The 12,360-nt window shown below is 45.7% G+C and overlaps 1 protein-coding gene across 1 annotated transcript in view; it reads right to left on the bottom strand.

Annotated features, from left to right (window-relative positions):
* Positions 1-1,847: 1,847 nt before the first annotated feature.
* The window catches only part of LMX1B (LIM homeobox transcription factor 1 beta), a 144,056-nt gene continuing 133,543 nt past the window's right edge, over positions 1,848-12,360 (bottom strand). Inside the window, 2 exon segments of the mRNA XM_087704737.1 lie at positions 1,848-2,096; positions 10,373-10,534. Of these exon segments, the coding sequence (XP_087560863.1) occupies positions 1,939-2,096; positions 10,373-10,534 (320 nt within the window). The 3' untranslated portion in view covers positions 1,848-1,938.

Here is a 12,360-nt window from a genome sequence, read left to right as displayed (position 1 = left end):
AACTGGTGGACCAAGAATGGTTTGGAAGACGCTTCTAATCAAACCTTCGCCCACTGCAATTTAAACCGGGCGGAAGTCGTGAAATGCAAAATACGTGGGTATCCATGATATTCAATTCACTGACTTGTTTTTTTTTTACCCTTGAAATATAATTTAAATCAAATCAAATCCCCAGATCCATCCCCTTTTCCTTCTCAGCATACTTCTCAATGGCCCCATGTTAGCTTACCCTCTGCTCTAACCAGTCACCAAACGTGGAATTTCCCTGGCACTCTTAGTGGTAAGCATCCTAAAATGGGTTTCACATCTTCGCATCTGCCAAGGTTTAATTTGTACTACCGTGTTTCCCCCAAAATAAGACAGGGTCTTATTTTTTAATTTCCAAAATAAGCGCTTGGCCTTATTTTCGGGGAGGTCTTATTATTTTTGAGGTGCAGGAGGCGGCGAGCGTGGTCACCTCGTGGCTGCTGCTGCTCCAATATTTTCGGGGAGGGCTTATTTTAACGCATGCGCTCAAAACCCCGATTGGGTTTATTATCTGGGAGGGGTCTTATTTTCAGGGAAACAAGGTAGCAACTGGTCCATGGGCAGGGGGAATAATGGAACCGCTTGGGGATCAGCAGTGCCCACTATGAGTAAAGCTTTACAGAATGCCATCCCTGCTTGCTTTTTGAAATTACATGATGGATAAGTGGTGGTGGTGGGGAGGAAAGGGGTTTCTTCTAACCCCGTTGAGGGGGGGGGGGAGAAAGATCCCAAACTAAAGTCAGCTCTAATTAACATGATCCCCGAAGCAAGGATCTGTGGGGGTATCGCTGTCAAATCGGTATAAACAAATAGGAATCACCAACAGATGGCTGTCAATCAAAGCTAAGAGAAACAAGGGTTAGGTGGGTAGATATGAAATTTGGCACTGAATTCCTTCACCCTTATTTTAAAAAAAATGTTTTAACACACCCAGAATGGCGAACAACCTGAAATCAAAATCAGGGGTCCCAGAATATCTCTGGCCCTACCTTTTATCAAATTGCTTTTTTTCAGGTAAAGGTGTAATTGCAACCCATCTAAGTTTGCCTCCCCTTGTTCAGCATCTTTTTTTCTTACTCTTTCTCTTCCCCTCCAAGAAATGTCATCACGATGACGATTTCTCTTTGCATTCCTCTTTTTATTTTCTGGGGATTTTCCCTCTCCCTTCTCTCCTCCCACTCCTCCCCCCCCCATCCCATTTCCAGGAAGTGCAGCGACTATAACTTAATGGCCCCAGAGATTACAGGGCTTTTTTTTGGGGGGGGGGGGCGGTCCATTTGGTTTGATGGAGAGGAAAAGAAAGAAAAAAGAATAGCCGAGGGGGAAAATAGGGACATCCCTATATAGGAATCACAGCTCTGTCAAAAACATCTCGTAGCCCTGAGGGTTTTCAGTCTGTGGCGGGAGATGTAGCATGCAGAATAAAATTGGGACAGTCCCAATTTCTTTCTTCAGCTTGGACCAACTTTGCATTCGGGGGGGGGGGGGGGCGAGAGGGCAGCCTGGAGAAAACACCGCACTGTTGGAAGAGGTCCCCAAGTGTGTTGCCACCACCATGATGGGGTTCGAGAAGAAACTAACCACACGGGCATCGGCGTTTCCTTGGTCCCACCTTGGCGATTTTTGAGAGCGACGCCTGGTCGTTTTGTCCTTCTGGCTGAGGATTCCTGGCCTGTCTGTTTCTCAGAGGCCTCCTTAATTCAATGCTCCTGTCATTCCCAAGGGGACCAGTATCAGGGTGGAGGAAAACAAGGGAAATATGGCTGTATGAAGTTCTTTGTCTTTGTGTTTGTGTGTGTGTGTGTGTGTGTGTGTTTTTTCAAGCTGGAAACCGGGAAGGAGCTCCTTGCGGACAATCGGTTCAGGAAAGAAGTTCAGAAGGGCTGGGCTGGTTTCCCTGCCAGTCGCTTTTCATGAGGCGAAGTAGGAGCTCTGCATAGAATACAGCCTATCAATGGGGTTTCCTATCCTGGCTTGCATGGAGTTTACTTCCGAGGAAGCCAAGAAACAGTCACTCAAGCTCGTTAAAGAGGTGTCGCTGTCGATGTCGTGAAAAATGGAGTCGTTTCCTGGTGGGGGATGGAGAGAGGAAGGGGAAAAAAAAAGGAATATAGACATGTTAATATGCTGGGTTGAGTAAGGCAGGGAGCTTTAATCTTCTGAGAAGATGCTCCATGTATGTCCCAAAGCTGATTTTTATTTCAAAGGCAATTGTACTTTGTTTTTTCCTTTTCATTTCCCACCCAAGAAGTTCTGAAGAAGCTTCTTGGAGGAGGAGATATTCTGTCTGAGGCTTCCCGAGAGCATGAAGCAAATTCCTGGTCCTGACAAAAACCCCTTTTATTCATTGACTGTGAATTCTGCTCCTTCACATCCAGCAAAGTCTTTCAAGGGAGGATTTACAGTCACAGACCTTATCTGGCTTGGAGAGCTGCCAGGCCGATATCTGCAGAACTTGGCAAGGAGTCTCCGAGAGTCACGAACCAATGAAGGGAACTAATGGTCTCCTGCAAACTCCACTCCCCTTTCGCTCCTCTTTTATTCCCTCTGGGAGGGGCCGTTCATTGTCTACCTGTGGCCTTCCTCCCAAGTTGACCCCTGTTCTTTAGCTCTTCCCTTCGTCTGACAGTTCTGTGCATGTCCGCATGGGGAACAGGCTCCAGCTGTTCTTCTGCCTCACTGATGTCTGACTCTGAAGGCAGCTGATAACTGTCAGACGGCCCTGGCCCCCCTCTCTGCCTCCAACACAGAGCCCTCACCAGAGCCTTCCCCAGACTCCAGGACTGGCCCAGGTTTCTCCCCAACCTCCTCACTGTCCGAATCTGCTGCCAGCTCCGGTGGCCTTTGGCGGGCCACAACAGAAGAAGATTCTTGGAGGAGAAGCAAAATGTCTTCAAGGAAAAACAAAGTCCAGTTGCCATTGGGGGGAAAAAAGCAGTTTGGGGACAACCATGATCTGAAGGACTGAGAATTTCTATAGATACGATCCATATATGGTTTCACCCATGCCGGCAGTTCCCATGACCAAAGTGTTCCCAGCACACCTGCTTCCATCAGCGTTAAACCCTTCCCATACGACAGAGATATATCATACAACGTGGTTCTTTTTAGAAGGTTGAAGATGCCCATCGTGTAAGTTTGTAATTTTGCCACCCAACGAATGTTGGCCTTGAACATTCTCATGGGTGAAACAGGCTATCAAGAATACAGTTTGTTGTCTCCTTTTCTCAGAAGGACAGGAATGTGTCCCATTTAATGAAGAGAAGGATCAGAGGTCCCATTTATGTCGGAGGTACTGTTTTTCATGGCTCTTCCATGTTAAAAGGATAGCAGTGTTCCAATGCTTGAAGGGCCACCACAAAGAAGAAAGGGTCACCCTATTCTCCAAAGCGTCTGAAGGCAGGACAAGAAGCAACGTATGGAAACTAATCAAGGAGAGAACCAGCCTGGGACTAAAGAGAAATTTCCTAACAGTGGGACCACTTAATCAATGGAATAGCTTGCCTCCAGAAGATATGGGTGCTCCATCACATGGAGGTTTTTAAGAAGAGATTGGACAAGTGTTTGTCTGAAATGTTTTAGAAACTCCTGCTTGAGCAGAGGGTGGACTAGAAGACCTCCAAGGTCCCTTCCAACACTGACTATCTGTTACATCTGGGAGAAGGTTAACGAGACCAATTCTTCTCGTTGTTCTAACTTTTTCCCAGGAGAAATTTCCTGACAGTTAGAACAATTAATCAGTGGAATAACTTGCCTACAGAAGTTGTGAATGCTCCAACACTGGAAGTTTTTAAGAAGATGTTGGATAACCATTTGTCTGTAGTGGTGTAGGGTTTCCTTGGCTAAGTAGGTGATTGGACTAGAAGACCTCCATGGTCCCTTCCAACTCTGTTATTCTATTCTATTCTATTCTCTTTTCTATATTCTATTACACTCCCATTTTCTTCCTTTCTCTATTCCCTTCCCTATTCCCTTCCCTATTCCCTATTCTATTCTCTATTCCCTATTCTATTCTATTCTATTCCTTTTCTATATTCTATTCCCTTCCTTTCCCTTCTCTATTCCCTTCCCTATTCTATTCTATTCCCTTCCCTATTCTATTCCATTCCATTTTACTTCTTCTCTTTCGCAATCTCTGAACTTGCATCTTCCCTGAACTTGCAAATGACATACTCTAGGCAAACTCAAGTCACAGGATTTTGGTAACATCAGAAATCTAGTCATATCTGGGGAGCTGGAAATACTCCTGCTTCAATTTTTGCATCACCGCAAACCCGGATTGACGTAGCCAACTTTTGGTTAAGGCTTTTACTAGCTGCGCTGTAGGATTTGTGGACCCAGGAGGAATTTCTGTGCATGATTGCCACATCTGGATATACTTCTGTTCCAAAGAGCAACCGCGAATAGCAAACGAAAGCATCGGAGAATTTTTTTTTAAGAAGCCTATCTTAAATCTCCAGGGTGTTTGGTTTCTGGGAATAATAAGAACAACAATAACAATAATACTGCTCATATGCCCTGGGTGCTTTGTGAGTTGTTGTAATCTTTTGGAAGGCTGTGCTTTTTCTTCAGCTCTGCTGATTTTCTCTGCTGCAAAAAAAATCAGAATAATTTGCACTTGAAGAATCAGATGAAGAGAAAAAGCAGGCCTGGCTCTTTGATAGAGATTTTAATGGCACTATGATAGCATCATTGGGCGAGATGTAAGAAATGGTTCGGCTCTCTGCCAGCAAATTGTTTGCTTTGCAGTCTATAACATTTCAAAAGAGTTTGAAGAGAGGGAGAGAGAGAGAAAGAACGAAAGAGAGGGAGAGGGAGAAAGAAAGAGAGAAAGACAGAGAAGGAAAGAGAAAGTTAGGGAAGGAGAGAAAGAGAAAGAAAGAGAGGGAAAGAGTGAAAGAGAAAGAAAGAGAGAAATGGAGAAAGAGGGAGAGAGAGAAAGAGAGAGGGAAACATGGAAAAAGAGAGAAAGAGAGGGAAAGAGAAACAGAAAGAGAAAAAGAAGAGGAAAGAGAAAGAGAGAAAGAGACAGAAAGAGAGACAGAAAGAGGAAAAGAGAGAAAGAGAGAGAGAGAAACAGAGAGAAAAAGGGAGAGAGGCAGAGAGAGAAAGAGACAAAGAGAGAGAAAGAGAGAGAAAAAGGGAGGGAAAGAAAGCAAGAGAGAGAGAAAGAAAGAGCGAGTAACAGGGGGAAAGATACAGGGAGAAAGAGGGAGAGAGAGAGACAGAGAGAAGAAGAAGAAGAGAGGAAAAAAAAGAGAGAAACATGACGAAAGAGAAAGAACGGGAAAGATCCTTTTTTATCTGATATGAGCAAATAATCTGTGGCAAGCCAGCTGGCAAAAGACAAAAGCTCCTACATTCCATCAGAGGAAACTGTGGCTTTTAGGAATGTCAGAATCAAATCTTGTCAATGCCAATAAAAGTTGCCACTGGAAGGAAAACGAAGAGGCATTGCAAAAGGGAAGAGGAGAAACCCAGTTTGGGGGGGGGGAGGCCCTCCATTTTTCATCCCTTCCCCCTGACGCAAATTTGGCTCACCAAAAGGAAGATGACTTTAAAAACAGTCAAGGATGTTACCCAAAGTGAAAGACACTCAGTTAATGTCTCTCTGCCACCTGAGACAGAGCGTCCACCGAATGGGGTGGACTACATGTCCCATCAACCCTAGCCGCAGTCAGGTAAGGGGCAGGTGTTGTGGCCCACCAGCAGAGCTGGCGGCAGATTCAGAGAGTGAGGAGGTTGGGGAGGAACCTGGGCCAATCCTGGGGAAGGCTCGGACGAGGGCTCTGTGTCGGAGGCAGAGAGGGGGCCAGAGCCGTCTGGCAGTTCTCAGCTGCCTTCGGAGTCAGACAGCAGTGAGGCAGAAGAACAGCTGGAGCCTGTTCCCAGTTTGCACATGCACAGAGCTGCCAGAAGAAAAAAAACAGCTCAGAAATCAGGCTCGACTTGGAAGTAAAACCACAGGTGGACGGTGAATGCCCCCCCCCCCAGAGGGAATAAAAGAGGAGCGAAAGGGGAGTGGGCTCTTGCAGGAAACAACTGGTTAGTTCATTTCAGGAGTGTGAAGATCTGTCCGTGAATCTCAGAGACTCTGTGCCCAGCCTTTCCTTGCACAGCACCTCATTTGGAAAATATTTACATGGCAGCTTTCCAAGCTAGATAAGGTCTGTGGTCATAAATACTCCTTTCAAAGACTGTTTGCCAGGCCTTTGCCTGAATGTGCATGAGAGGAATTCACATTCGTTTAATAAAAGGGGTTTTGTCGGTACCAGAACTCTGCCTCACACTTTTGGGGGAAGCCTAGGTCAGAACAGCATGATTGGAAGAAGTGGACGGACTGAATTGCAATGGGGTGGAAATGGACTTCAAGAAATCCACACGGGACTTTGAGGGCTATTCCCCACCTGCGCCCTTTGCAACAATTTGAAAAGGAAGTGAAAGAGTGAAAAGCAGAAATATTTCAGCAGCTCAGCTGAGAACTCTACAAGTTCTTTCTTTCAGTTCAGTCTTATTTTTCGTCTTTAGATTTGCTACAAGAGGTTGGACCATAAGAAAGGCTGAGCGACCAAGAATTGAGAAGAAGACTCCTGCGAGTCCCTTGGACTGCAAGGCCATCCAATTGGTCAGTCCTAGAGGAGATCAACCCTGGCTGCTCTTTAGAAGGCCAGATCCTGAAGAGGAAACTCAAAGACTTTGGCCACCTAATGAGAAGGAAGGACTCCCTGGAGAAGAGCCTCATGCTGGGAAGGATGGAGGGCAAAAGAAGAAGAAGGGGACGGCAGAGAAGGAGGTGGCTGGATGGAGTCACCGAAGCAGCAGACGTGAGCTTCAATGGACTCCAGAGGATGGTAGAGGACAGGAAGGCCTTGAGGAACGTGGTCCATGGGGTCACGATGGGTCAGACACGACTTCGCAACTAACAACAACAACAGAAGAGGGATGAGTCCTTGAGTCTGCTTTCTTCTCCTCCTTCCTCATGTGTTGTTTCTTTGACGTGCATTCCTGCCACTGCTCCGCAAACTCATTTGTCCCCTTATGGTGAAATCAGAGGGCGGCAAGCACCATGCCCAGTTTGAGGTGGCAAGGAAGTTTTTCCATTCTTAGAAAACGCTGCCTGGAAGTCTGGTGTCAGGAGATAAATCATGAGGACTAGATCCCTAGATAACTGTGTTGCAACAGGGCTCACGGATTGCCTTTGCAATCCATTGCAAAACTGGGGAAGAAACCTTGCTCCCTGACTGTGCAATTCTTATGTCAACCGTAAAGTCTTTTCGTACTTTTCTTTTCATTTCTGGAACCTCATCTTTTATTCGAAGAGAATCCAGAAAAGATTCCCCTTGTTGAGCAGCTAGAAAAATATGGAAGCTCTTTGGAGATGGGAATGACTTCAGTTGACTTTAAAATGAGCAATAACACCTGGATCTTCCAGAACGTGTAGGCCTTCAAACATCATCCTGAGCCACGGGGGCGGCATGGTTAGAGTGCAGTACTGCATGCTACGTCTGCTGACTGCCGGCTGCCTGCAATTTGGCAGTTCAAATCCCACCAGGCTCAAGGTTGACTCAGCCTCCCATCTTTTCAAGGTGGGTAAAATGAGGACCCAAATTGTTGGGGGGCAAGAGGCTGACTCTGTAAGCCACATAGAGAGGGCTGTAAAAGCACTACGAAGCGGTATATAAGTCTAAGTGCTATTACTATTCCTTCCTTTCTTCCTTTCTCTCTTAATTCCCTTTCTCATTCTCCTTCCTGGTAGCGCAGTGCTTAGAATGCAATATTGCAGGCTGCTACTGCCGACTGCCAGGAGTTCGATCCTGACCGGCTCAAGGTTGACTCAGCTTTCCATCCTTCCGAAGTTGGTAAAACAAGAACACATATTGTTGGGGCAATAAGCTGACCACTTAGAGAGGGCTGTAGAACACTGTGAAGCAGTATATAAGTCTAAATGCTACTGCCTGCCTGCCTGCCTGCCTTCCTGCCTGCCTGCCTGCCTGCCTGCCTGCCTACCTACCTACCTACCTACCTATTTATTTATCTATCCTGACTCTGTAAATCGCTTAGAGAGGGCTTAAAAGCACCATGAAGCGGTATATAAGTCTAAGGGCTACTGCTATCCTGCTTAAGAGAAGGACTTAATTCTTTGATCTGCTCCAGGGACATTAAGGCTTGATAAGACAAAGCTCGGCTGAATTATTCTGAATTATTCGAAGCAGGCAAGCAGCAGGATCTCATACGAGACCCGGCTTGATGGGCGAAGGGCAAAATATGAATGGCAGATCCTCGCCCAGCTGCAGAGATCAACTGGGGGAGGGGTGCCTTTTCCAATTTCCATGCCACCCATCTGGCACCCCCAGTTTGGGAATCTGGACATTCCACCCCCTGCATGCCGTTGTTGTGAGTGCGATAAGAGCTGTTATCAATTTGCATGCTAAACAGCTCTGGATGCAAGAGGGTAAACCAGCTTTCTGCCAAACCACATCTGATGCAGCCTTCCCACTGATGTGGTTGTGAAAAGACAAGACTTGGGATGGCTGATGCCCCCCACCCCCTCCTACTTTCTCCAGTTCCAGGCCTCCTTAAAAATAAGAAGCACATAACTAGAATAATGCAGTGGTTTAACTCTTTAGGGCTCTTTCATATCCTGGCTTCATAATAGATGCAGAGATGCATAGAATAACAGAGTTGGAAGGGACCTTGGAGGTCTTCTAGTCCAACCCCTGCTTGAGCAGGAGATCCTATTCCATTTCAGACAAGTGGCTGTCCAGTCTCTTCTTAAAAGCCTCCAAGTGATGGGGCATCCACAACTTCTGGTGGCAAGGAGTTCCACCGGTTAATTGTCCTCACTGTTAGGAAGCTTCTCCTTAGTTCTAAGTTGCTCCTCTCCTTGACTAGTTTCCATCCATTGCTTCTTGTTCTGCCCTCAGATGCTTTGGCTTGACTCCCTCTTCTTTGGGGCAGCCTCTCAAATACTGGAAGGCTGCTCTCATGTCACCCCTAGTCCTTCTTTTCAACAGACTAAAAAGGTAAAGGTTCCCCTTGCACATCTGTGCTAGTCATTCCCGACTCTAGGGGGCGGTGCTCATTCCCATTTCAAAACCGGAGAGCCAGCGCTGTCCGAAGACGTCTCCGGGGTCATGTGGCCGGCATGACTCAACTCCTGAAGGCGCACGGAATGCTGCTCCCTTCCCACCAAAGGTGGTTCCTATTTCTCTACTTGCATTTTTTAACATGCTTTCGAACTGCTAGGTTGGCAGAAGCTGGGACAAGCTCACTCTGTTACGCGGCATTAGTGATTTCAACCGCCGAACTGCTGCCCTTCTGATCAACAAGCTCAGCATCTTAGCCACTGAGCCACCACGTCCCTACCTTTCAATAGACTAGACATACCCAATTCTTCATATACATTTTAACCTCAGAACAAAACAATGGCCAGGCCAGAATTTTCTCCGAGAGCAGCTGATCAGCTATGGAACCCATCCGAGATCTGGTAGACCAAGGTCAACATCTAATGTTCTTCAAGAAGTCAATAGTTGCCATCAGGAGCCCATGGTGGAGAAGCAACTCTTCTCCACGCCCCTTGGGCTCCACTGATTCATTTATTTACGTCTCCTCTTGCCTTCTTCCTTGGCATGAACGTTAAGGATGATGGCAATCCAAGGGAAAACAGCCTTAGGAAATGCCATTTGCCCTGAAGGCGATGGCAGGGCTCGAAATCTCTGACAGCTACCGCTGCTCCAGGAAATGAGAAAGAAGCTGATTTAATCCCTACGTTTGCCAACAGGGTGTGGAGAGATCTGGAGGAACAAGGGGAAGGAAGGAAGGAAGAACAGAAGCAGCGTTTCAAATCCTCTAACTCTCTCACGACCGTGGACTCCTCTAATGTGTGTTCAGATCCTTTGTGGGGATGGCTGGGATTAAAATGAAGCCGCCGATGAACACAGAAATAGGATGGGTTTTGATCTCTCCATTCCTAGGAGCTCTGCTTTGTCAAATCCGACTCGAAACAAGTAAACAACAACAAGAAGAAAGAGACTAACCGATAGGATGTCTGAATTTAGATTTCTCTCCTTTGCTTTAGGAGATAAAAGCAGTTTAGGCAACCCTGCTTGCAAATCTGTTTGGGCTGAAAGAAAGCAACCAGTCTAAAATCACCCAGTGAGTTCCACGGGCCAAGAATGGACAAACAGGTGTTTCTTGAGCCCATCCTGAACCATTGCACTCTACTGGTTCTCTGGACACTTCTGCGCCCTTCCAGATGTTAAGAGGAGAACCTCAGAGTTTCCACAGATGTTCTGAAGGTCTTACTTGCACATGACAATGGCAGCTGATTCCCAGGGAGTCTTACCATAAGGATTCATGTGGTCACCTGGCATTTGTGGCGGGGTGAGACCTTGCTGGAAAGGATCAGTGGCGTAGGTGCTCTGGTCCATTGCTACAATCTGTTGCTGCGGTGGTGCAAGGGGTGTGTAAGACGTCATTATCCCTTCCATCCGGTTGGACATCACTTCTGCAAGACGAAACAAAGACAACTCCAAGTAATGCTTGACTCACAGTCAACTTACCAGAAGTATTTATTATTATTATTATTATTATTGTTCATCGCACTGTCAGCCAGATGTTCAGATTGGGTCTGGTGTTTTTGCCCAGCCGTCGTTCTTCCTAAGGAACTGGGATAGGCAGATGTGGTGATTTCATGGGAAAGGACTATGTCAAGGATGTAAGCTGTTCCTACCAAAGCTGCCTTTTGCAATTGACTGATGGGGATGGCGTCAATGCCGGTGGTTATTATTATTGTTATTGGTTGCAAAGCCAGCCAGATGTTTAGACTGGATTTGGCATTTTTATTCCTTCTATTGAGTCCTTCCCAAGGCCCTGCGATAAACAGATGTGGGTGTATTAAAGGTATTAGCACCGGATGAATAAACAGCTTTTGCAATTGACTAATATAAATTTTGTCAATGCCAATGATATTTATTATTGTTGTTGTTGTTATTATTCTTATTCTTATTAATCATCACACAGTCAGCCAGATGTTCAATCTGGGTTTGGCATTTTTGTCTACCTGTCGAGCCTTTACCAAGGACCTGAGCTATGCAAATCTGGATGTTTGACGGTGTTACAGATATCGTTGCAGGATGGAAGCAGTTTCAAATAAAGCCGCCTCCTGCAATTGACTGATGGCAAATTTGTCAATGCTGACAATGTTCACAAGTGGTTGGATGTTCCAGTTGTTTTCAAGGCAACTCCCAAGGGAACTGTGACAATTGGTACTACCCTTGCTTGCCTTCGCCATAGTCATTCTATTTCTATTTGTAGGTCTATGTATTTTGTTATCTTCTCCAGTTCTTTCTCTTCTATTCTGCTGCCACATCCATTATTATTATTGTAATTTCATTGCTATTGCTGTTGTAGTTATTATTATATTTGTTTGTTTGTTTTTTGGATTTATATGCCGCCCTTCTCCCAAAGGACTCAGGGCGGCGTACAACATTAAAAAAAAAACACATATTACAAAGGTTAAAAAGAAAATTAGATAGAGTATCCAAAAACAAACCCAATTAATATTAACAATAAAATTTTAAAAATTAGATTAAAATTAACAATTAAATCAATCATTTATTTTATTTTGTTCAGGCCAGTTTAGGGCACGTCGGAAGGACCGGAGGTCGGGGATTATGTGAAGCTCCGGGGGCAGCTCATTCGAAGGCATTCCCACAGAGAAGGCTTTCCCCCTGGGGGTCACTAGCTGACACTGTATGGCCGACGGCACCCTAATAATAATTATTATTAATTTATTGGCAGCCCATCTCACTGTTGCAGAGATTCTGGGTGGCGAATGGCACTGTGTTCAAACTTAAAAGAGTAACCATATTTGCTAGGATTCAACATCTTATTCATACCCAACTTCTTTCAAAACATGGCAAACCCAAGAATTCACATTTTTACGAAACCAGCCCTGTATCATCTTGATGGGATTATGGAGCCTACTTATGAAAAACTGAAGAAACTCTGTAGGAAGTGACTCCACACCCCCCCCCCCCAACTTCATTTGGCTGCACATGAAGCACATCGTATCAACTCTGTGGTTTCCCGATTAGCTCACGGTGCCCTTCAAAAGAGGAACAGGGCTGAAAATAATGAGGGAGAAGGGGTGGCTGCAAACCAGGCAGAGGAAACAAAGGATCGTGAAAAAGAAGAGGAAGTGAAACTATTGTTGGGTTGTTACTTTTTGCTTCCCCCCCCCCCCCCTAGAGAACACCTTTCCAAGCAAAGAGGACAATATTGAATTAAGGAATGGCAGTGAGATTGCAGGTTGGAGAGAGAGTTGTCTGA

This window comes from Thamnophis sirtalis, unplaced genomic scaffold (genome assembly GCF_051295495.1).
Source record: "Thamnophis sirtalis isolate CommonGarterSnake01/CBP01778 unplaced genomic scaffold, rThaSir2_p1.2 scaffold_2, whole genome shotgun sequence".
Lineage (NCBI taxonomy): Eukaryota > Metazoa > Chordata > Lepidosauria > Squamata > Natricidae > Thamnophis > Thamnophis sirtalis.
Note: the sequence above shows the minus strand (reverse complement) of the source record. Positions and strands in the feature narration are given on the sequence as shown.